Consider the following 22,063-nt stretch of genomic DNA (forward strand, 5'->3'; position numbering starts at 1 on the left):
GTCTCGCTGCCCAGGCGGGTCTCGAACCCGCGGGCTCAGGCAATCCACTCACCTCAGCCTCCCAAAGACGCGGGATTACAGGCTGAGCCACCGAGCCCGGCTTGGGAGCTTTTAGAATATTCCATTTATCATTTGATGTTTAAAATTGAAGATGGAATGACTAGGTCTGGTTTTTTTTTTCATGAACACTCTGTACATTCTGTGACTCTTTTCACAATGAAGACATAGGTCCTTTTGATCTCTCAGAAGTTTTCTTCTGTTTCTTCTTTGATCACTTCCCCCCTCGGTTGTCTGCTTCTCTTTCTAGAACTTATGTTGATCCCAGGTGGCCCTTCATTTAAGTTGTAGCTCCTTTATGCTAGGCGTTGTAACCTTCTAGGAGTCCATAGGAGCTGTGAGTACCTGGGTGAAGCTTGCCCTTGAGAATTTGAATCCATCCTAAATTTTGTATAGAATCAGAATCAGTAACACTCACATTCTTCAAAGAATGGAACTCAGAGGCAACATACTAAAATGAGCAAATTTAGTATATAGATTTTCTTATTGCTGCTTATCTTTTACTATAATTCACCATTTGTATTTTACTTCATAGCTTTTAATTATTCGTCTTTAATGTTTTTCAAGTAAGGACAAATAGAATGTTTTTTATTTCAGCAGCACTACTGAGCCTGAAATTGAGTCTGACCATCTAAATAATTCAACACGGTCTTGGAAGGAAAAATATTCTGGGCATCACTTAGGGTTTCATTACAAGCAATAGAAACCAATTTTGCCTTTAAAAAAAAAAAAGGCTTATTTGGCAGAGTTAAGGCAAGATGCAAACAATCAGGTCTCCAGGCGGCCAAGTATTAGGACAGTTCTGGTCATTTCCAAGGCAGGAGTGAATAGGCAGTCTCTTTAGAGTGCTGACAGTAGAAAGATCCTTCTTTAAATGTCTCCGTGAATTGTGACCTTCTGCTAACCAGTCAGGTTGCAAGGAGAAAACTGTCCATTGAACTTGACTCGCATGCTTACTTTGTGGGAGGAGATGGGGCCATAATGGACAGTTTCACGATGAGCACAGAGAATAGAGGAGGGGTAGTTCCCAATGGAAAAAAAACAGATTCGTCTTCAAAAAATAGACAGATTAAAAATCCCAAGTGTCCACTCTATTCTGTACTAATGAGCGATGTTCAATTCTGACTCTCTTGTTCCCTTCTGATCCTAGTGCTGCCTCCTGTGCTTGTGCCAAGACACAGTGAATACAACCCCCAGCTCAGCCTCCTGGCCAAGTTCCGCAGCGCCTCCCTGCACAGCGAGCCGCTCATGCCGCACAATGCCACCTATCCCGACTCTTTCCAGCAGCCTCCATGTTCTGCACTCCCTCCCTCACCCAGCCACGTGTTCTCGCAGTCCCCGTGCATGGCCAGCTACCCTCACTCCCCAGGGAGTCCTTCCGAGCCAGAGAGTCCCTATCAACACTCAGGTCAGTAAGAGCTTCGGTCTGTGGGAAAATATGGGAAGAAAGGACCCAACATGACTATTTATGGTGGACTATCAGATTGCAGTCATTGTAGCTGAACATTTGTACAGTGCCTCATGGTTCAAGAGCAATTTCCTGTAGGTCACTGGACCCCGCCCATGCCTAAAAAGATCGGGACTTTGCCTGTTTTGGAACAGGTACCCTGAGCTACAATATGTTTTTGCTCCAGTTTCAGGCTCTAATGCTCTGGAAGCTCTCAGAAACTAGATGGCTTCAAACAGCATCCCTGAGAATTTCCAAGGATTTTTTTTTAAAGGTAGTAGAAGTAAGATTAAATTTTTCTAACCCAAGCAGGAAGAGTTGGCCTGAGGGCAAGCAACATGGAGGATCAGTGCCAGGCCTTTTCTTTGGTTGTTTCTTTCAGCAATCAAAGGGAGTCCCTGCCTACAATAGATGTCCCTATTGCTTGAGCGGGCCAGAGAGTGAAACCCCATCTTTAGCCTGTGCATTCTGAAGCCAGGACAGAATATTGAATATAGAGCTCTTCAGTTTGCTGAGTTGAAAAAGCATATGGAAGGGAAGGGGAGATTCTAGCATACTGTCATAATTGCACTTGCTGCCACACCTATAAAGTGGATCTAAGTTGAGATAACAAATAAAAGATATACATACACACCTTATGAGTGTGAGAGAAATACTATCTGGAGCAAGTTCCTAAAGGCATGTATAAATACATTTGCTGCCAGATGTTACTATCTGCCTCACTCATTTATTCATATATTCATGTAGTCAACAGATACATATTAAAACTCTTACTATATGGAAGCATTGCCTTTGCATTCCTGAAAGGAGAATTAAAAGATAATAAAAAGTGTCCCTGTCCTTAAAGAATTTATAAAGTATAGGGAGATAAAGAAAGAGTTGCCTTCTAAGTTGTTTAGTTCTTTTTGCCCCCTCAGCAATTTACATATCCATCTACTATTACATTTATCACACTATATCATTGTTTGTGTGTCTATTTCCCCCATTAAACTGGGAGTCTTCCCTTTTCAGTGTCCAGCACAGAGTCTGAAATGCAATGGTTTCTCATCAGGTGCTTATTGAGTAAACAAATGACCACACAGGCGTTTGGAACATAAGACTAGAGCTCAGCACCATAAGGACAGGTTTTATTGACTCAGTAAGTGATGACTGAGCACCTGCTAAGCGTTCAGCACTGTGCCAGTGCTAGAGGTGCAGTGATAACGAAGACAACGCAGCTGTCACCCCTTATTCATAGTTTCAGCTACCTATTGGTCAACAAGAATCTGAAAATAATATATGGAAAATTCCAGAAATAAACAATTCATGAGTTTTAAATGGTGCACCATTCTAAATATTGTGATGGAATTGCCCACCATCCTGTCTGAGATCTGAATCATCCTTTTGTCCAGCATATGCTTCCTATATATGTTGCCCACCATGAGTCACTTGGTAGCCATCACTGTGATCAGATCAACGGTCTCACTACCTCAGTGCTTGTGTTCATATAACCCTTATTTGACTTATTGGCCCCAAAGCACAAGAATAGTGATACTGCCATATTTTTACGATTATTCTATTTTACGACTGGTTATTGTTGCTAATCTCTTATTGTTTGAAATTTACAAATTAAACTTTATCATAGGTATGTATGAATAGGAAGGAACATAGTACAAAGGAAAAACCCATAGTATAGAGTTCAGTACTGTTCTTGGTTTCAGATATTCGCTGGGGACCTTGGACCGTGTCCTCCACAGAGAAAAGAGGACTATTGTGGTCTCTGATCTTCACAAGGCAGTAACTGTTGAGAACAATCTCATAAGTAGGTAACCTTTAGCAGTTCAGGCAAGTAGTTACAAGGACTTGAACTAAGTAGGGCTGTGGGGTTGGAAAGAAGGCAGTGAGTTGGTGGAGGGGACTCAGTGGGACTTGCTGTGGGGTGAACGCAGAGATGGAAGTTCGGTAGTCCTTCACTCAGTGTGGGAGCAGATGGCTGAAGACTTGCAAGGGGCTGAGTTCACTGAGAAAGAAGCGCAACACGGAGAGAGAAGTGACTTGAGGGCAGAGCCATGGTTAAGGGAACAGGAGGATAACTATGTTCCTAAATCTATTTACATAACACACATCTATGATATAAAGACGTCCTGTGCTGACTTTGCATTCTCACCCTGGTTACACTGAGAGGTTCATGTTCTTTTTTTTTGAGTCAGAGTCTCACTCTGTTGCCCAGGCTGGAGTGCAGTGGCACGCTCAAAACCACCGCAACCTCAACCTGCTGGACCCAGCCTTCCAGGTAGCTGGAACTATAGGCGCGCACTACCATGCCTGGCTTGATTTTTTGATTTATTCTAGAGATGAGGTCTCACCAAGTTGCCCAGGCTGCTCTTGAACTGCTGAACTCCAACAATCTTCTCGTCTCAGCCTCCCAAAGTGCTGGGATTATAGACTTGAGCCACCGCGCCCAGCCTGGTTCATGTTCTATTTCTTCTTCCCATCCTTGAAGGACAGATTCCAACCACGATGCAGAAGCTAATTGGTTTCTCACAGAAGGGATACCCCTTTTCATTCCAAAGAAAGTGATTCTTTTCTGATTAGCAGGAAAATGTTGGCCTGAATAACAACAGAACTATAGATAAATAAGAGCAAAAGTAACTTCTGAGATCAACTAGTTCAGCCCCTAAAATTATTTACAGCTTTATAGAGCTATAATTCACACACTATGTAATTCTTCCATCTCAAGTGTATAATTCAAGGGTTTTTCATATATTTCATTAATCTTGTAAAGTTGTGATAAAATATATCTAACACAAAATTTGTCATTTTAACCATTTTAATGGTACAGTCTGGTGGCATTAAGTGCATACATAGTGTTGTGCAACTTTCACCATTATTTATTTTCAGAACTTTTTCATCATCCCAAACAGAAACTCTGTAATGTTTAAGCAATAATTCCCATTTCCCCCATTCCCCAGTTCCTAGTAACCACTAATCCACTTTCTATGTCAATGAATTTGCCTATTCTAGGTACCTGATAGGCTTTATATAATATCTGCCCTTTTGTGTCTGCTTATTTCACTTGGCACAATGTTTTCACAGTTTAACCATGTTGTAGCATGTATCAGTACTTCATTTTTTTGACTGAACAATATTCCACTGTATGGATGTACCACATTTTTAAAAATCCATTCATTGGTTGTTAGATATTTGAATTGTTTCACCTTTTGGCTATTGTGAATAATACCACTATGAATCTTAGAATACAAGTATCTGCTTGTGTCCCTGCTTCCATTCCCTTTGGGTATATACCTAGGAGCGGGACTCCTAGACTGCACATGGTAATTCCATGTGCAGCCCTCTTTTAAAAAAAATTTTATTAGAGACTGGATCTTGCTCTGTCACCCAGGCTGGAGTGCAGTGGCATGATCATAGCTCATTGCAGCCTGGGCTCAAGCAATCTTCCAGAGTAGCATGCCTACAGGTACACACCACTACATCTGGCTAATTATTATCTTTCTTAATTAAAAAAATTTTTTTTGTAGGAATGGGGTCTCAAACATCTAATCTCAAGCAATCTTCCCACCTTAGCCTCCCAAAGTGCTGAGATTACAGGTGTCAGCCACTGTGCCTGGCCCCATATTTATATGAATGAATAAACATGCCATAAATACATATACTCAAGGGCCCACAATAGGGCTACCTTGCTTTCTAACTTTTTTACAGGATTAGGGTCCATATTTTCACAAGGAAATACCTTACCTGTGGTTTCCTAGTGAGGTCCATGAACCCTTGCGTTAGAATTGCCATTGGTGCCCGTTGAAACCTGTTTAGTTACATCTAGCCCCTGATCTATGGAATTTTGAGGAGTGGGACCTGGAATCTGCATTTTTTTTTTTTTTTGAGTTGGAGTCTCACTCTGTCGTCCAGACTGGAGTGCAGTGGCCGCTCCCGGCCACCGCAGCCTCGGCCTGCTGAGCTCCAGCGATCCTTCCGCCTCAGCCTTCCGAGTAGCCGGAATTACAGGCATGCGCCACCACACCCAGCTGATTTTTTGATTTATTGTAGAGATGAGGTCTCACTGCCCAGGCGGGTCTCGAACCCGCGGGCTCAGGTAATTCACTCACCTCAGCCTCCCAAAGGCGCGGGATTACAGGCTGAGCCACCGAGCCCGGCTGGAATCTGCATTTTTAGCATGCTCCACTGGCAATTTTGTGCACACTTAAGTGTGAGAACTACTTGTGTGAACAATTCAACAAAGGCAGATTGAATCCCACCACTAATGTAACAAGACCATTGTGAACTAACATTAGAAATGTACACTGAAGGAATCCATTGTTCTGAGGTCCTCCCTAAAGAGTTTTTCTTCTGCCTCAGTAGTTTTTGCTGTGTTATGAATTACTTCCTGATAAGATGTTGTCTCCCAAATGCATCCCACTTGCCAAACCATGATCACTGTCCAGTCATAGAATTGATATTTGGGGAGAAGGATGCTTCTCAGCGTGCCTTAGACACAGGGTTGTAATTAGGTTTCAGCTCTTCTGTATTTTGGGGGCGCATCTTGAAGTATCTCAGGGACACAGCACCCCCGTGACTATTGTACAATTCATGGCAACATAGCAGCTGAAAATTAAGCTCATTTCAAAGGTCTTGCTTTCTCTGTGTTTGCAAACCAGATCAGACTATTCTGCTATCGAGAAAAACGAGAACAGCTCCTAGCCCTGAAAATCTGTCACGAAGTGATTTGAACTCAATGGCAACTTGTAAGTCAGAGGGAAAATCAATCGACCCATTAGTGAGAATCTCAGAACAACCAGTTTCTTCTGTAGGACACTCACGTTATCACTTAGAAGAGCGTTGTTACGTTAATATGGTCTCTGTAGGAGTAACACTGTCTACCAAGTCCAGGAGTTTAATGGCAAAAAATGTCAAATCCAACTGTCTTTGTGTAGTTTATCAGCTTGACAATTCCTTTGTTCTACTGCTTATATCTTTTAGTTGACACACCACCCCTGCCTTATCATGCCACAGAAGCCCCAGGGACCCAGAATGGCCGGCCTGTAGATGTCATAGCCGATAGACATTTAGTGCTATCAATACCAAATGGAGGTAAATTGCAGATGAACAGCTCAATGTAGCTATTTTCCAAGAGTGTTTCCTGTTGCTCCAAAACAAAACAACTCAAAAACAAAACAAGAAATGTGTTGGGCCGCTATTCTGCATGTGTTTTTCATTTTAACTTTAGCATTTGTTTATCATCCTCGTTACTACAATAAGTTAATTTTTCATTTTAACCTAGAATTTAGACGTGTATAGTTCTTGATGTTTAATATGGAGTTAGGAACTTAAGAAGTTAGAGATTTTGTTCCATTTGTGTTTTTTCTATAGGGTTATGGTGGTGTCTTTTATTTGGCGGGGGGGATGCTCTGAGAAATATACATAAATAGGATTTATACTAAATTTTATTTGCAGCTTACAATAAGCTAGATAAGTGTTGCTCAATTTTAAGGTTCAAATAAACCATGTGGTGATCTTGTATAAATGTAGATGTGCAACTCTCAGTTGGGGGACATCCCAAGAATCTGTATTCTTAGCAAACTCCCGGGTGATGCATAGACCACTGTTCCATGAACTCCATTTTGAGTAGAGTGAGTCTGTAGGAGTCTGTAGGAGTTTACTGTTTAAAGTATCCCAGAGTGAATTATTTTCTAAGTGAAGAACTTTTTATAAATCAAATAATAACTCCCAAATGTATCTATTTCATAAATTTATATTTTAGTAAATATAGGAACATACTCTAGATGCCAGAATTACTGGGATATTCAAGAAAAAGAAAGATAGTATCATCAATAGAAAGACAGAAAAAAGTGTTTGGGTGCCAAAGTAAGATGACTCTGAAGTTTGGTTACAAGAAAGTTACTTAGCTTCAAAACGTAGGGTTAAACATAACATTCATGGGTTTCCTAATGAAATATCCAGCCCTCTTTAAAATATGTTTATGTCACACATAACTACATATCCTAAATGTACACAAATGAGAATGTGATCTCCTCTATGTGGAAGTTTTTTTCTTTCTTAAATAATTTAAAGTCTGATTCAGTGTTGTTGATTTGGTTTTTATAATATCTAAAATATTATTTTACATCCCTAGTTTGTTAGAAAATCATACTTTTTGCCATACGGATTGAGTTGAGCACAATAATAGTAACATGCTAATGTATAAAGGTGAGGCGACCTGGCAGCTTCCTTTTAGCTGTGTTTGCTTCAGATCTGTTCATGTTATCTTGTCCCTGGGCCCTATATTCTTAATGAACTTTCCAACTCTCTTTAAAATATTTTCATGCCACAAATAACAAGATATCCTGTATGTACAAAAAAGAATGTGAGCCCCTCTCTGTGGAAGTTATTTTTCTTTCTTAAATAATTTAAAGTCCTATTCAGTGCTGTTGATTGTTTACAAATGCACTAACCCTGGAAGGTGAACAAGGACCATCACTTCTACTCTTCAGGTGCGATAACCAGATGAGCCAACCCCAGAAAACTTCTATGATAGTGACAAAAGATTACAAAACTGCATACTTGGTCTTGCAGCCAACTGTCTGGGCTAAAAGTGGTCATCTGAGTTTCCTGGTGGAATCATGAGCTGTGCAGCCTAGGCGTGACAGTAGTCATGTGCTATCTGGTTTGTTTTCTTTTAGACTTCCGGCCAGTGTGTTACGAGGAGCCCCAGCACTGGTGCTCAGTTGCCTACTATGAACTGAACAACCGAGTTGGGGAGACATTCCAGGCTTCCTCCCGAAGTGTGCTCATAGATGGATTCACTGACCCTTCAAATAACAGAAATAGATTCTGTCTCGGACTTCTTTCTAATGTAAACAGAAACTCTACAATAGAAAATACCAGGAGACACATAGGAAAAGGTAAGAGCAAATACATCACTACTTTCTGTAGTCTTCTGAGCTGACATGTGGAAATAGAAACAAGTCATATGTTGGTCATGTAACCTTGTGGAGAGACCCCAGGGCTGGCAAGCCATGAGACAGTTCTGGCATTGCCACTGGGGAAGTCACATGGGCTTTCAGGATTTTAGTCTTTCTACCTCTGAAGTCAGCATGCCACCTTCCACGGGGTAGTATGGTATGGATATTGTGAAGAGAAGCAAGATGAGAAATATGGAAGCAGGATGGAATTATTGAATGGAAGTCTAATGTACTGTTTTTGAATTGCCTAAAACATGAAAGCTGACTAGGATAACATCTGAAGAAGAGAAATTCTGTCTGAATGATTATTTATATGAGGTAAAACTCCCCTTGGTGACCAGGAAGCTAGGTAGTTAGAAATAATGACTGATTTCTGTTTGGAAGCAATTGATAGGTGACTGGGATTCTCCTGGGTCCGGGTAGTTGTTACAACTGCTGATTGGGCACAGGCCACACTGGCCTCCAACCAGTGATGCTTTTGAAGCCCATCTCACTGGTGTCAGTGATGGAAGCAAATCCCAACTTAGTAGGAGGCCTGGTTGAGGATCTGTTTTCTTTTGTATCAGAATAGCTGGTATTTCTGAGTGAACCTTTAGAGTCATTTGACGTTTTCTCTCTCCAGCACTGAAACCACCTCAGGAAGGTAGCCTTGAGCCTTTTCTTTCAAATTTCCAGGGGAGATTTATGTTTTCACTTGGCAATGCATTCCAATAGTCTTCCTAACATGCCTCCTAAATGTCTCCTGGTATAGTAAACCTATAAGCTGTTGTTTAGAAACAGGTTGAATGCATTCATTTATGTTGATTCTTAATGGTGACAGTTACTTTATGCTTATTTCTATTCTGACTCTTTCCATAGGGGCTTTGAGGTGGGTTATAAGAAAACATTGCAGTGAAATGACAAGTGAAAAATAGAAAATCAGAAACTAGGGTTAGGGAGAGGAGAAGAATTCATATATGTCATCCACAAGGGTTACACTGTGACTGTGGTGGTGATTTTGCTGTAGGTTTCCTGACAAGGAGGGCAGAAAAGAGAAACTTACCCTGTAACATAGTTTGAATCCCTAAAGGGGAAACATAGCCATTCCTCAAAGGAAATAATATTTTGTCTTTGATTAAATTAATAAACAAGTTTTTAGGTATGACTACTTTCAAATGATTTTTATAGGACCCTTTAGTGTAATCTAAAGGCAGAACTGTAAGATGTCATATTGTGGAGCTGTTTGCTGAGGTATTTCACAGACTGGTCTACATATTAGGCTTCTGCTGGTGCCAGTGGATCTAACAATAACATTACAGCCTGACCAGGTTCTTATGCCTGCTGCCCAGAAAAACCGAGACTGATGCAGCTGTCATAGTAGAGAAAGAGTTTAATATCACATAGCTTCTAAGTAAGGAGGAAAGGAGATATTTCTCAAATTCGCCTCCCTGAGAATTTTAGGCTAGTTTTTAAAGGAATAATTTGGCAGTCAGGGGGCTAGGGATCAGATGTTACTGATTGTTTGGGAATGAAGTCATGAGGTGTCAAAACTGTCTTTGTGGCTGAGAGTGGTGGCTCATGCCTGTAATCCCTTTGGGAGGTGGAGGCGAGAGGTTTGGCTGATCCCACGGGTTCAAGACCAGCCTGGACAACATGGCAAGACCTCATCTCTACAATAAATCAAAAAATTAGCTAGGCATGGTGGTGCACACCTGTAGTTCAGTTATTTGGAAGGCTGAGGCAGAAGGGTCTTCTGAGCCCCAGCAGGTCGAGGCTGTGGTGGCCGTGAGCAGCTTGCCACTGCACTTCAGTCTGGGGGACAAAGTGAGTGAGACACCGACTCAAAATCCAAAAACAAAAACTGACTTTGTAGGCAATCAGCTTCTGGGGGAAGGGAGCTCACAGGACGGGTGGAGCCAGCTCTTTGGTATATGTCCTGGGTCTGGGTGGGATCTCAGGTCCATAAGAGTAAAAAACATCTCAGACTCCATTCTTGTGTTTTACAAGAACTGCTATCTATAAAGCAAGGCCTGTGACCATTGGCTACTGGGCATAAGCCATTATAGAGGTAGTTTAGGAGAAAGGTATATGGAAGATAGGGTTCTTGGAGATTAGAACTGTTTATGTCATCGGCTGATCAAACTTCAGGATGTCACTAAGGAGATCTGTGCGGCCTTAGGTTCATTGTTAAAGGGAAACTATGTGTATCAGCTTCATGGGCAGCTCTCCCATTCCCTAGGGGTCAGGACATGGACAGTCAATTGCTCTCTATTGATGTGACTGTGTAAACAATCATGCCAGTAACAGATCTGTTCATTTCTGACCACAACTGCAGCTTATACAGGGCTCAGATCTCTTCTGCAGGTTTTTCTTCATGGCCCAATGTTAATTTTTATAGGTGGTTTCATTTGGATTAAAATAATAAAGGAATGCTGAATACCTTCTGGAAATCTTTTTGCAAGTAGCTTCTTCAAGGTGCCCCTGATGAGTTAGTCTGTTTCTGTTGCTATAAAGGAATATCTGAGGGTAATTTATAAAGAAAGGTTTACTTGGCTCGTGGTTCTATAGGCTGTATAAGAAGCATCTGCTTCTAATTAGGGACTTAGGAAACTTCCAATCATGGCAGAAGGGGAAGGGGAACCAGCGTGTCACATGGTAAGAGAGGGAGCAAGAGTGAGTGGGGTCAGTGCTGGGCTCTTTTTATCCATCAGATCTCTCTCAGGAACTAACTAATGAGAGTCGTTAACTCTCTCATTACCTGGAGGATGGCACCAAGCTGAACATGAGGGATCTGTCCCTATGACCCAATCACCTCCCACCAGTCCCCACCTCCAACATTGGGGATCAAATTTTGACATGAGTTTTGGAGTGGACAAATGTCTAAATTCTGTCGGTTGCTGTTCTGTGTTACTGCCTGAGAGCTCATCCATAGGGCTAAGACACAATACGAGCAAGAGCCAGGACTGATAAACTGTTCCAAAAACCGGAACACCTAACTAGTGTTCACTCTCATGTGGTTCCCAAGACAAAGTCAGTTTTTCTACAGAGTTACTTAGGAATTACTCTAATGTGAAAAAAAAATTCTTTTTTTGAGTCAGAGTCTCACTCTGTCCCCAGGCTGGAGTACAGTGACACGCTCACAGCCAATTGCAGCCTCTACCTGCTGGGCTCAGGTGATCCTTCCTCCTCAACTTCCAAGTAGCTGGAACTATAGGCACGCTTCATCATGCCAAGATAACTGTTTGATTTATTTTAGAGACAAGGTCTCTCCATGTTGCCCAGACTGGTCTTGAACTCCCGGGCTCAGGCAGTCTTCTTGCCACAGCCTCCAAAGTGCTGGGATTACAGACGTGATCCACTACGCCCAACCAGAATTTTTTTTTGAAGGGGAGTTACAAGCTATGCCATAAAGCATGACTGAAAAGAGTTGGCTTGGAAGGTTTTAAAGCAAGGGCCATCAGTCTGTGAGATGATGAGAACCTCCCTCAAGTGCTGCCATGGGCTTACCTGGTTCTGAGCAGCATGGCTTCCTGGAACACCAGCTTGTATAAGTTAGTTGTTAAATGCACTCCTAGGGTGGCAAATGAACTAACTTGCTCTGCAAAGTTAATCAATAGAGACACATTTTAGAGATACGCGTTCATCTCACAAATATTTACTGAGCACCTATTCTTGGCCAGACAAGACACCTGGAATGCAGCAGGGAAAAAAAGACAATATCCTCTGTCTTCATGTATTACATGCTAGTAGGGAAAAGACGGGCAAGAAATACTCTATATGGTATGTCCAATAGAGAAAAACAAAGCAGAGAAGGCCTTCCTAGAGGGCGACATTTGAGCAGAGAGCTAGAGAGGTTACTGGTAATGTGGACATTTGGGGAAAAAGCCTTCCAAGCAAAGGAAAAAGCAAGTGTGAGGGTCCTGAGATTGCCTGGCATGTTGTAAGAAACAGCAAGGAGGCCAGTGTGTGTGGAGCAGAGTGAGGGGACAGGACCAGGTCACTGGAGCCCTGCAGGAAATGGGAAGATAGATTTAGGTTGAGGCATTTATGTGATTTCAGTTTACACTTGAAAAGGACCGCCCCCCCAGCCTGGCTGCTCTACTAAGATTAATTAGACTATGGAAAACAAGGGTGGAAGATATCTACCAAAATAATTCTTTTAATTATAGTTAGTGACGAGCCATTCTCCCTCTCAGTAGTTAACAGCTTTGAGGCCACTTCTTGATTGTGCGCCTTGTGACTTAAAATTAGCTAAGATGGCTGGTCCTGTTGAAGGAAGGGCGAGTTACCACCCTGTCAGTAGTGCAAGCACTTTGAGTTGCGTTTTCTCTGGTGAGGAGGGTGTGTGCTGATTCACCCTGCTTTCCAACTAGTGGGATGCACCATGAGGCAGTGGGACTGGTACAAGGCATTTATTGTACCCATGCAACAGATAACTGGTGCAAAGGGATTGAACCTGTGACTCTGCCTTCACTACCAAAGCGCTTTAAATAGCCACTAACAAGTGGGCACTAGCACACCAAAAGCTACCACAGAAGTGTCAGAGACAGTACCTTGAGCAACCTGGACCTCAGCATTCTAATGTGGGATCTACCAACATTCCTCCTTGGAAACCAGGCAAACCACTTGAACTCTCTCCAGTGACATGCTAAATAACAGTACAGATGATTTTGGCAATGATATTGTGGTAGGATTTTACAGAGAGAGACAGGATACCAAGGCCAGGAAGCAGTCAGCAGATTTACATCTAAAAGCTGAGCCCTGAACGCAGGGGGGCATTGCCTTTTATACATTTTTAGCTTCTTTGTCTCCCCAATAAGGCCTACATAGTAGTAACATATATTTTAATTGGGTATTTCACAGCTCAGAGTTGCAGCGAAGTTATACATGCACACTACAGATTGGGGGCTACATACCTTTTTAGCATGAATATTCCAAGAAAGTTTTTATCTTATGGTGCTAGAAGGACTCATTATTTTGGGAAGGCGTTTATCGTACTGTACTAAGAGGGCCCCTTCTCTATCCTGGGAAGGGCTTCATCTTATTAGGCTTGGGGGTAGGGCTCCCTGCCTCGATATGATAGCTACTCCACCGATCACTTGATATGTGTGAGGCTCCCTGGCATGCACTTACATGTATTATTTCTAATCCTTATAATAACTCTAAAAGCTAGGCTTTATTAGCCCTATTTTATAGGTGAGACAACTGAAGCACAGAAAGTTCAGTAGCTTACACATGCTCACACTAGTGATTCCGGGAATTCGCACCCCTGAATCAATCTCAGGCCAGAGGAGACAGCCTCCTGCCCTTTTATCTTGGCACCCCTCGTAGTGCATTGTTTGTAGAACCGACTCTTTCGATGTGAAATGAAAATACCTATCATATGCTGCAGCCCTTTTATGTCAGAATCAACTGCAATGTTGAAAGAAGACCCAGTTAGCAATAAAGTGCTGAGATTTTACAGTGATTGACTTTTAAAGGTAAATTCTCTTTCTTCCTTATAAAAAACATCGTGCTAGAAGGGGAGTACTGCACTGAGAATTGCACAGAGCCTTGAGTACCTCCATGGAAGATTCCAAGGATCTTTGCAGAGAAAAGACAATGAACCTCTGACATGTAACACTGACCCTTGACTACACCAAATAAATCAAAGGGCTAGTTCCTGATGATTTGGGAATGATGCAATAGCTGACCTAGATCATTGGAGGATAATGCTTGCCTGCCTTTTTAGAGTTGCTTTTAAGATGGCCTAGATTTCCAAATAATTACGCAAACCATGGCTGTGAGTTGACTGCATGATCGTAGCCCTTGAGGTAGGATTGTATTTCTTAGAAATGTGACTTAATATAATCATAATCAATTGTACAACATTTCTAAGCACTTATGATTTCTGATACAACTTAAGTTAGCTCTGGAAACCCCTCATAATGAGCCCAGGTCAGGCTCTTGGTATGAAATGACACTTTGGCAAGACAGATTCGTTTTTCTCTTTGGCAGGCATGGACATGTTGTACTTGTCCTGCCTGACATCTGTTTTTTCCTTCATTGGATAAAAAGTAGATAATTATGGCAATTCCTGAGACATTAATCCCAGTTATTGGACTTCCTGAGGAAAACCAAGAGCATCCAGAAAATACTATCAATATTTCAAATCGGTGAATTGTTTTTGGAATTAGATATTGTACCTTTTTATGCATTCTTATTTTCTGGCATGTCTCATGTTCTGTAAATTGTAGTCATTCTTCCTATCTTATGAAAGAAGTGATCCTGATATAAGAATTTGGTCGGTTAGTTCCTTGGAAAGAGGGTCTGCACAATTTGGATTGCTTCCCTTCCCAATGAACTTAGTTTCCCTGTCTCAAGAGACCCCTTTCATTTTGCCTGTGAACATGTATAAGGTGTCTCATCTTTTAAAAAGCATATCCTAAAAGATATTTTAACATAGGATGTCACACTAAGTCACACTCATTAAATTTGATGTTGCAAAATATTTAACATCCTAAGAAAATGTTCAGATTATATTACTAGCTGGAAAAAAAAATCTCTAAAACATCCTGTAGAGTAAGATTTCAATTTTGTTCTTAAAAATGCACATAGGCCGGGCTCGGTGGCTCAGCCTGTATTCCCAGCACTTTGGGAGGCCAAGGCGAGTGGATTACCTGAGTCCACGTGTTCGTGACCAGCCCAGGCAACCTGGCGAGGTTCATCTCTACAATAAATCAAAAATTAGCTGGGCACGGGAGCGCATGCCTGTAGTTCCGGCTACTTGGAAGGCTGAGGCGGACAGATGGCTGGAGCCCAGCAGGTCGACGCTGGGGTGGCCGTGAGTGTGCTACTGTACTCCAGCCTGGGTGACAGAGTGAGACTCTAACTCAAAAAAAAAAAATGCACATAAAAGACAAAGATTTATAACAGATGTTAGCTTTGGTTATTTATGGACTGTGGATGTGTGGCTGATTTTTATTTTCTGTGTCTGTTTTTTCTAAATCATCTACAATGGGTTTTCTTGCTCATGTGAAGATGGGGAAGGCATGGGTGGAAGGGTGGAAGCTGTGGCAGTGGTGAGGGAGGGCGACACACCACAGCCCAGCCCAGGCAGAGTGGCTGTGCGGGTGAGTGGCAGTGATAGGACATTCAATGTAGTGCAGTTGGACCCAAATCTCTTGCTCATCATGTTGTCTGGAGAGACTTAGTCTTTTTAAGTACAAATTTGGAGGACCAGACTTGCAACCAGCCTACAGGCTGAAATAGGAAAAGGTTTTCTTTATTCAAGAGAAATTACTGCCATCGACTGGAAAAATTTTGTAATGATTTTATGCAGTTTGGAAGACAAGGAGGCAAACTTTGAAGCTGTGCAGTACACAACTGTAGGCACAGTTCTGTGGATGCCTACCTCTGTCCTCTGTCCTAGGCCCTGGTGTGGATCTGAAAATCAGTACTTTTATATTATTCTGATTATAATCATTTGTATTGTGAGAAATTACAAATATACACAAAAGTAGAGAGAGGAGGGTATTAAGTCTTCATATTACCATCTCCAGCTTCAATAAGAATTCACATTCTGTGCTGTTGTTTCTCATCTATCTCGCCACGATATTGTTGCTAGGATATTTTAAGACAAATCTCAGCCTTCATATCCTTTCTCCCGCCTACTTGAGTATACATCTAAGCAAGAAATTTTTTTAAAATACCATTACTATGCCCAGAAATCTGTAATTTCTGAAAGCTTCAGGTGATGCTGAGAATCAGCCAGATCTTAAAATAGCTGTGCAAAAGAGAAGGCAACCAAGGCAAGGAAAGAAGATCAGTTACAGACTCAAGAGAAGGCTTTCAAGCATGTGCTGGGAGGTTTTGTTTTATCCTAAGGCGAGTGGAGCAGCATCAGCGTCCTCTGTGCAGGGTGGTGGCCTAATGTGCTCTGCCTTTTATGGTGGTCTTTTCGCCTCTCTCCCGGTCAAAGGGGATCTCCTGTGCACTTCCTTCCACTTAAGGATTGGCAGGCTCTCACCAACCCACTTCACCTACCCCCTTCCCAGTCTTTCTCCAATCATTTCTTGTCATGAAAGATGATAGAATAGGGTTAAAAGGAGACACCCTTGCATTCCAAACCAGCAGACCTAAATCAAAGCCAAAGTGCCTCTGGTTCTAATTAACCAAAACACGGGTCTCCAAACTCCCGGATCTCCTAAACAGTGAAACACCAACGGAAAGCTCAGACACTGAAAGACACAGCCCAAGTGGAAGTGGAGACCGAGGTATGGGCAGAGCTTGCCCCAGGGCCGCCTTGCCTGGGTTCTCTTTAAGATCTCAGGTAATACTTCCCGTGTGGCATTTATCCTTATTCCTAGGAGTTAGGACAAGTTACAAAATTTTAACAATAGCTTTGTTTTCCACTTCTAAAACTTCTCAATGATAATAATTAACATTTTAATGGCATATTTTATTGCCACAATAATAGCTACACTGTCCCTTTTAAGCATTTCATACAGAACTGTCATAATGTAGCCTGTACCACTTTAAAGGAATGTCACAGAAAATGGAGAGTCCACAGTGAGTGGAATGCTGAAATAGACAAAACACAAGAGACGGTGGCTCAAGCCTGTAATCCCAGCACTTTGGGAGACTGAGGCGAGAGGACTGCCTGAACCCACAGTTTTGTGACCAGCCAGGGCAACATGGTGAGACCTCGTCTCTACAATAAACCAATAATTAGCCGGGCATAGTAGCGCACACCTGTAGTTCCAGCTCCTTGGAAGACTGAGGTGGAAGGATTGCCTGAGCCCAGCAAGTCGATTCCGGGGTGTCGGTAAGCGTGCCACTGCACTCCAGTCTGGGCAATGGAGTGCGACTCCAGCTAAAAACACACACACACACACACACACACACACACACACACGAGACTTCTGCTAGGATTCACGCACACAATGGAATAATGAATTCTGTGTTTCTTGTCTGAAAATAGTTGCCAAGTATCACTCACTTGAAAAGCCAACCCTTCCAATTTCTGGGGCTAGTTTGTAAACATAACCTGAGCTTTTAATCCAGTGATTCCCAAAGTATGGTAAGGTGAGGCAGCATCAGCCTCACCTGGAAAACTTGGTAGAAATGTGAATTATCAGGCTTCAGCCCAGGCCCAATGAAGCAGTGGTTGTGCTAGTAAACCCTCCAAGTGGTTCTGGTGCAAGCTAAAGTTTTAGAACCATTGTTCTACTCTATGGTGGTCTTGAATCTCATATATATGGTTTAAAGCCACTATTCACCAAATAGGTGAAAATAAAGTCATTTGATACTTGACTCTTCTTTAGATGCTGCTGTCTCTTGCCAAAACTTGGTCTCCTTCACCTTGGGGTCAGGTTCCGCCCTCTCTGTTCAGAGCCGGCATGATGAGCTCATTCCTTGGCTCTACATCCTCTTCTCTCAGGATGTTGAACCATCTTGCCTACCTGCCCAAGCTCTTCTCTGCTTTGGTAACTCTGCCAAAGTGGGCTGTAGTTGCACATAAGAATTTAACAGAATTGAAAGCCACCCCCTAAATAAAGACCAGAGTCGGATAGCAAAAATCTTATCTATTCTATGTCATAGGTTTTAGAAGGATCATATATTTGAAGATCATTCAATTCAACCACCTACTAAACCCTTACAGCTCCACTGCAGCTTTTTTGAAAAACCTCTTTTAAAAAGCCTCTGGCATCCCAGAGGCAGGCTTCCCACAACCTACAGGGATTGTTGGAGGAGGCAGTGCTTGCTTTTTGCCCTTGTCTGGCCTCCACCACTGTGGAACAGCCAGTCACTATTCCAGCCAGTGAAGACCATCCTTCTGCTTCATCAGTACCACTGCCTGGGTCATGGGGGTCAGGTCTGAGGCTGTGCAAGAGAGTGAGTAATGGAGATAAGAAAAAGAAGGGAGAGGAAGGCTGAGGGAAAAGGAAGGGGAGCCAGGCTGATATGGATCTTGACAAGAAAACCTTGGCCTGAGTATCCAGAGCTGTGCTTGATCTCTTGACTCTGGGTCAGCTTCATCAGCGTGATGTGGTTGGAACATATAATAATCAAAATTGTTCTCTTCTAAAATTTTATTAAGGGAAAGGAGATGGGAAAAGGGAATAATAAATATGGTGGGAGGTTGTCACATATAATGCATAATTGTCTCAAATGCTACTTAGAACCTGACAAACTCTGGTCAGCTACATCAGTAATGTTTTCTACATTTAGTTACACAGACCAGGATCTGAGAGGGTCTGGAGCCCTATAAGTTCTATTCTTGTAAATTTTTGCATTTTTGTTTTGAGGCGAGCCAAAATGTGTGTGTTCTGGGTCGTTTCTACGAACACCTTTTAACAGCTTAGTGATTGCAGTGATGCTGCATTCTAGTGCTGGAGACATTTTTTTCCCATTAAAAGTTGGAAAAAGGCCAGGCATGGTAGCGCAAGCCTATAATCAGGCAAAAGGATTGCCTGAGCCCAGGGGTTCGAGACCAGCCCGGGCAACTTGGCGAGACCTCATCTCTATAATAAAAAAGTAAAATTAGCCAGGCATGGTGGAGTATGCCTGTAGTTCCAGCTACTTGGAAGACTGAGGCAGAAGGATCACCTGATCCCAGCAGGTTGAGGCTGCGGTGGCCATGAGTGTGCCACTACACTCCAACCTGGGGGACAGAGTGAAATTCTGACTCAAAAAAAAAAAAAAAAAGTTGGAAAAAAATTTGTTCTAGACTAGATTAGAATTTCTACATTTTTTTTCTAATCTTAGTCTTCTGCTATAAATTTATATTGAATCTAAACCTAAACATTTGGAGAGAAAGAATCAAGTAAAATTAATTTGGAAGGAAATTAGCATGAACAGCAACATCTCAAGATCTTGTTTGAAATTTAATTCCAAGAATCTTTTTAATTTAATTTAATTTTAAAGATGTGGGGTACAATTCAAGATTAGGTACACAAGTGGTCATCATATAGGTAAAGTTTGGGCCTCCTTTTGGTCCCCACTTTACCTGGTTTGAGATCAGTTACCCTTATGTTATGTTCCCCCCATGCACCCCAGCAGTATCCTGCTACAGCCAATCCTTTTCTTTTAGTCATATGGTAAATGTTCAGGGTCCGCTTATGAGTGAGAACATGTGGTACTCTGTTCTTTGCTCCTGTGATAGGACACCAAGTATATCAGACTCTAAATCCATCCAAGTTGCTGTGAAGTCTGTCTGTTTGTCCTTCTTTATGGCTGTGTAATATTCTATTGTGGATATGTATCACATTTTTTTAATCCAGTTTGATTTTGATGGGCAGCATGGTTGATTCCATGTTTTTGCTATTGTGACTAGTGCTGCAACAGACATGCATGTGCAGGTATCTTTTTGGTAGAATGATTTGAGTTCCTCTGGGTATATTCCCAGTAGGGGAATTGCTGGGTCATATGGAAGGTCAATGTCTAGTTCTTTTAGACATCACCATACTGTTTTCCAAAGAGGTTGCACTGGTTTGCATTTTCACCAGCAGTGTAGAAGCATTCCTTTTTCTCCACATCCTCACTATCATCTGCTGTTGTTTGTTTTATTAATGATGGCCATTCTTACTGGAGTCAGGTGGTATCTCAATGTGATTTTGATTTGCATTTCTCTGGTGATTAGTGAGGCTGACACTTTTTCATGTGTCTACCCATATATCTTCTTTGGAGAAGTGTCTATTCATGTCTTTTGCCCACTTTTTAATGGGGGCTGTTTTTTTTCCTTTTGGCACTTTTGAGTTCCTTGTAGATCCTAGATGTTAGGCCTTTGTCAGATATACAGTTGGCAAATATTTTCTCCCATTCTATGTGCTGTCTCCCTGATCTCTTGATGGTTTCTTTTCCTTTGCAGAAGCTTTTGAGTTTGATGAGGTCTCACTTGTCTATCTTATATCTTATGGCATGGGCACTTGGGGTTTTGATCAGGAATTGGTTACCAGTTCCAATTTCCATAAGGGTTTCTCCTGCATTTTCTAAGGTTCTTATAGTTTGAGGCTTTACATTTAGCTCTTTGATTCATTTAGAGCTGATTTTTGTGTATGGTGATAGGTAGGGGTCTTGCTTTAATCTTCTGCATGTGGTCAGCCAGTTTTCCCAGCACCATTTACTGACTAGGTTCTCCTCTCCCCAGCAGTTGTTGGTGGTGGCTTTGTCGAAGATGAGTTGGTTGAGAAATTTAGGTCTTGCTTCTAGAATCTCTACCCTGTTCCATTGGTCCTATGCCTATTCTTGTATCAATTCCAGGCTGTTTTGATTATTGTAGCCTTATAATAAAATTTGAAGTCTGGAACTGTGATATCTCCCGCTTTGTTTCTTTTCCTGAGGACTGTTTTGGCTATTTGTGGTTGTTTATGTCTTCATATGAATTTAAAAATGTTAAATAAAGTGATAGAAGCTGCATTCTGCTTTTGAATTTTTATATTATTATATCTATTGTATTACTAAAGGGATTTCACTGTTCACAAGTAAAAAATAGACATTATATAATTATAATAGTGGATGATAAACTTTTATAGGTCTCTTTGAGGTATTTAAGATAAATAGATTTATAACTGTTGGCAAAACAAATTTTAAACATCATTGTTTCCTCTGAAGTAGGTTTAGTGTGTGCACTTAAGTGACATTTTCATTAAGTTAGCTGTGTTCAGCTTTACATTTTAAAATGTGTACATTACATGAAGGATCATTTGATATTTTTTGGCATAATATATTTTGTTTCTTATATTACGAAACCTTATTTTTGGAATAAATAAGGCGGGAAGGAGTAGTACCTGAAAACTTACTAATGGTCCTTGGGAACGATTGTTTGCATGGGTTGCGGTCACTTCTAAGTGGATTTGTGGAAAAATCACAGATTATAGTAGAAACAAGTATATGTCTGGGTCACACATCTCCACCCATCTGTGACTGGTGATCTAACAATGAACCTGAGGGGCAAGTCACATCTCTTGAGGTTGTAAGGGGGAAGGGAAGGGCACCGTGTGAAAGAGCGTGTGAAGGAAGACTGTGTTTCTGTATCTGCAGGCGTGCACTTGTACTACGTCGGAGGAGAAGTGTATGCCGAGTGTGTGAGTGACAGCAGCATCTTTGTGCAGAGCCGGAACTGCAACTACCAGCACGGCTTCCACCCAGCCACTGTGTGCAAGATCCCCAGCGGGTGCAGCCTCAAGGTCTTCAACAACCAGCTCTTTGCTCAGCTGCTGGCTCAGTCAGTTCACCATGGCTTTGAAGTCGTGTATGAGTTGACTAAGATGTGCACTATCCGGATGAGTTTTGTTAAGGTAAGGAGCGCTTGCCGTCAGATCAGGAAATGGAAAATGAAAAGCAAAACAAGCCGGGCTCAGTGGCTCAGCCTGTCATCCCAGCACTTTGGGAGGCTGAGGCAAGCGGATTGCATGAGCCCATGGGTTCGAGACCCAGCCGGGCAACTTGGTGAGACCTCGTCTCTACAATAAAATTTAAAAAAAATTTTTTTTTTAAAGTAGCCGAGCTTGGTAGTGTGCGCCTGTAGTTCCGGCTACTGGAAGGCTGAGGCGGAAGGATCGCCGGAGCCCAGCAGGTCGAGGCTGCGGCAGCCATGAGCATCCCAGTGCACTCCAGCCTGGATCAGAGCAAGACTCCAACTCAA

General features: G+C 42.0%; 1 protein-coding gene across 2 annotated transcripts in view; it reads left to right on the forward strand.

Annotated features, from left to right (window-relative positions):
- Positions 1 to 22,063, forward strand: part of SMAD9 (SMAD family member 9) — a 37,364-nt gene that overhangs the window by 6,732 nt on the left and 8,569 nt on the right. The window contains exons 2-5 of one of the 2 annotated variants that reach the window (XM_008057868.1): positions 1,208 to 1,465; positions 6,476 to 6,586; positions 8,176 to 8,397; positions 21,460 to 21,716. In XM_008057868.1, coding sequence (XP_008056059.1) covers positions 1,208 to 1,465; positions 6,476 to 6,586; positions 8,176 to 8,397; positions 21,460 to 21,716 — 848 coding nt within the window. The remainder of the gene's footprint in view (positions 1 to 1,207; positions 1,466 to 6,475; positions 6,587 to 8,175; positions 8,398 to 21,459; positions 21,717 to 22,063) is intronic. The other variant, XM_008057869.1, reaches the window with a different exon arrangement.

This window comes from Carlito syrichta, unplaced genomic scaffold (genome assembly GCF_000164805.1).
Source record: "Carlito syrichta isolate Samal-C Ts95f unplaced genomic scaffold, Tarsius_syrichta-2.0.1 Scaffold303145, whole genome shotgun sequence".
Taxonomy (NCBI): domain Eukaryota; kingdom Metazoa; phylum Chordata; class Mammalia; order Primates; family Tarsiidae; genus Carlito; species Carlito syrichta.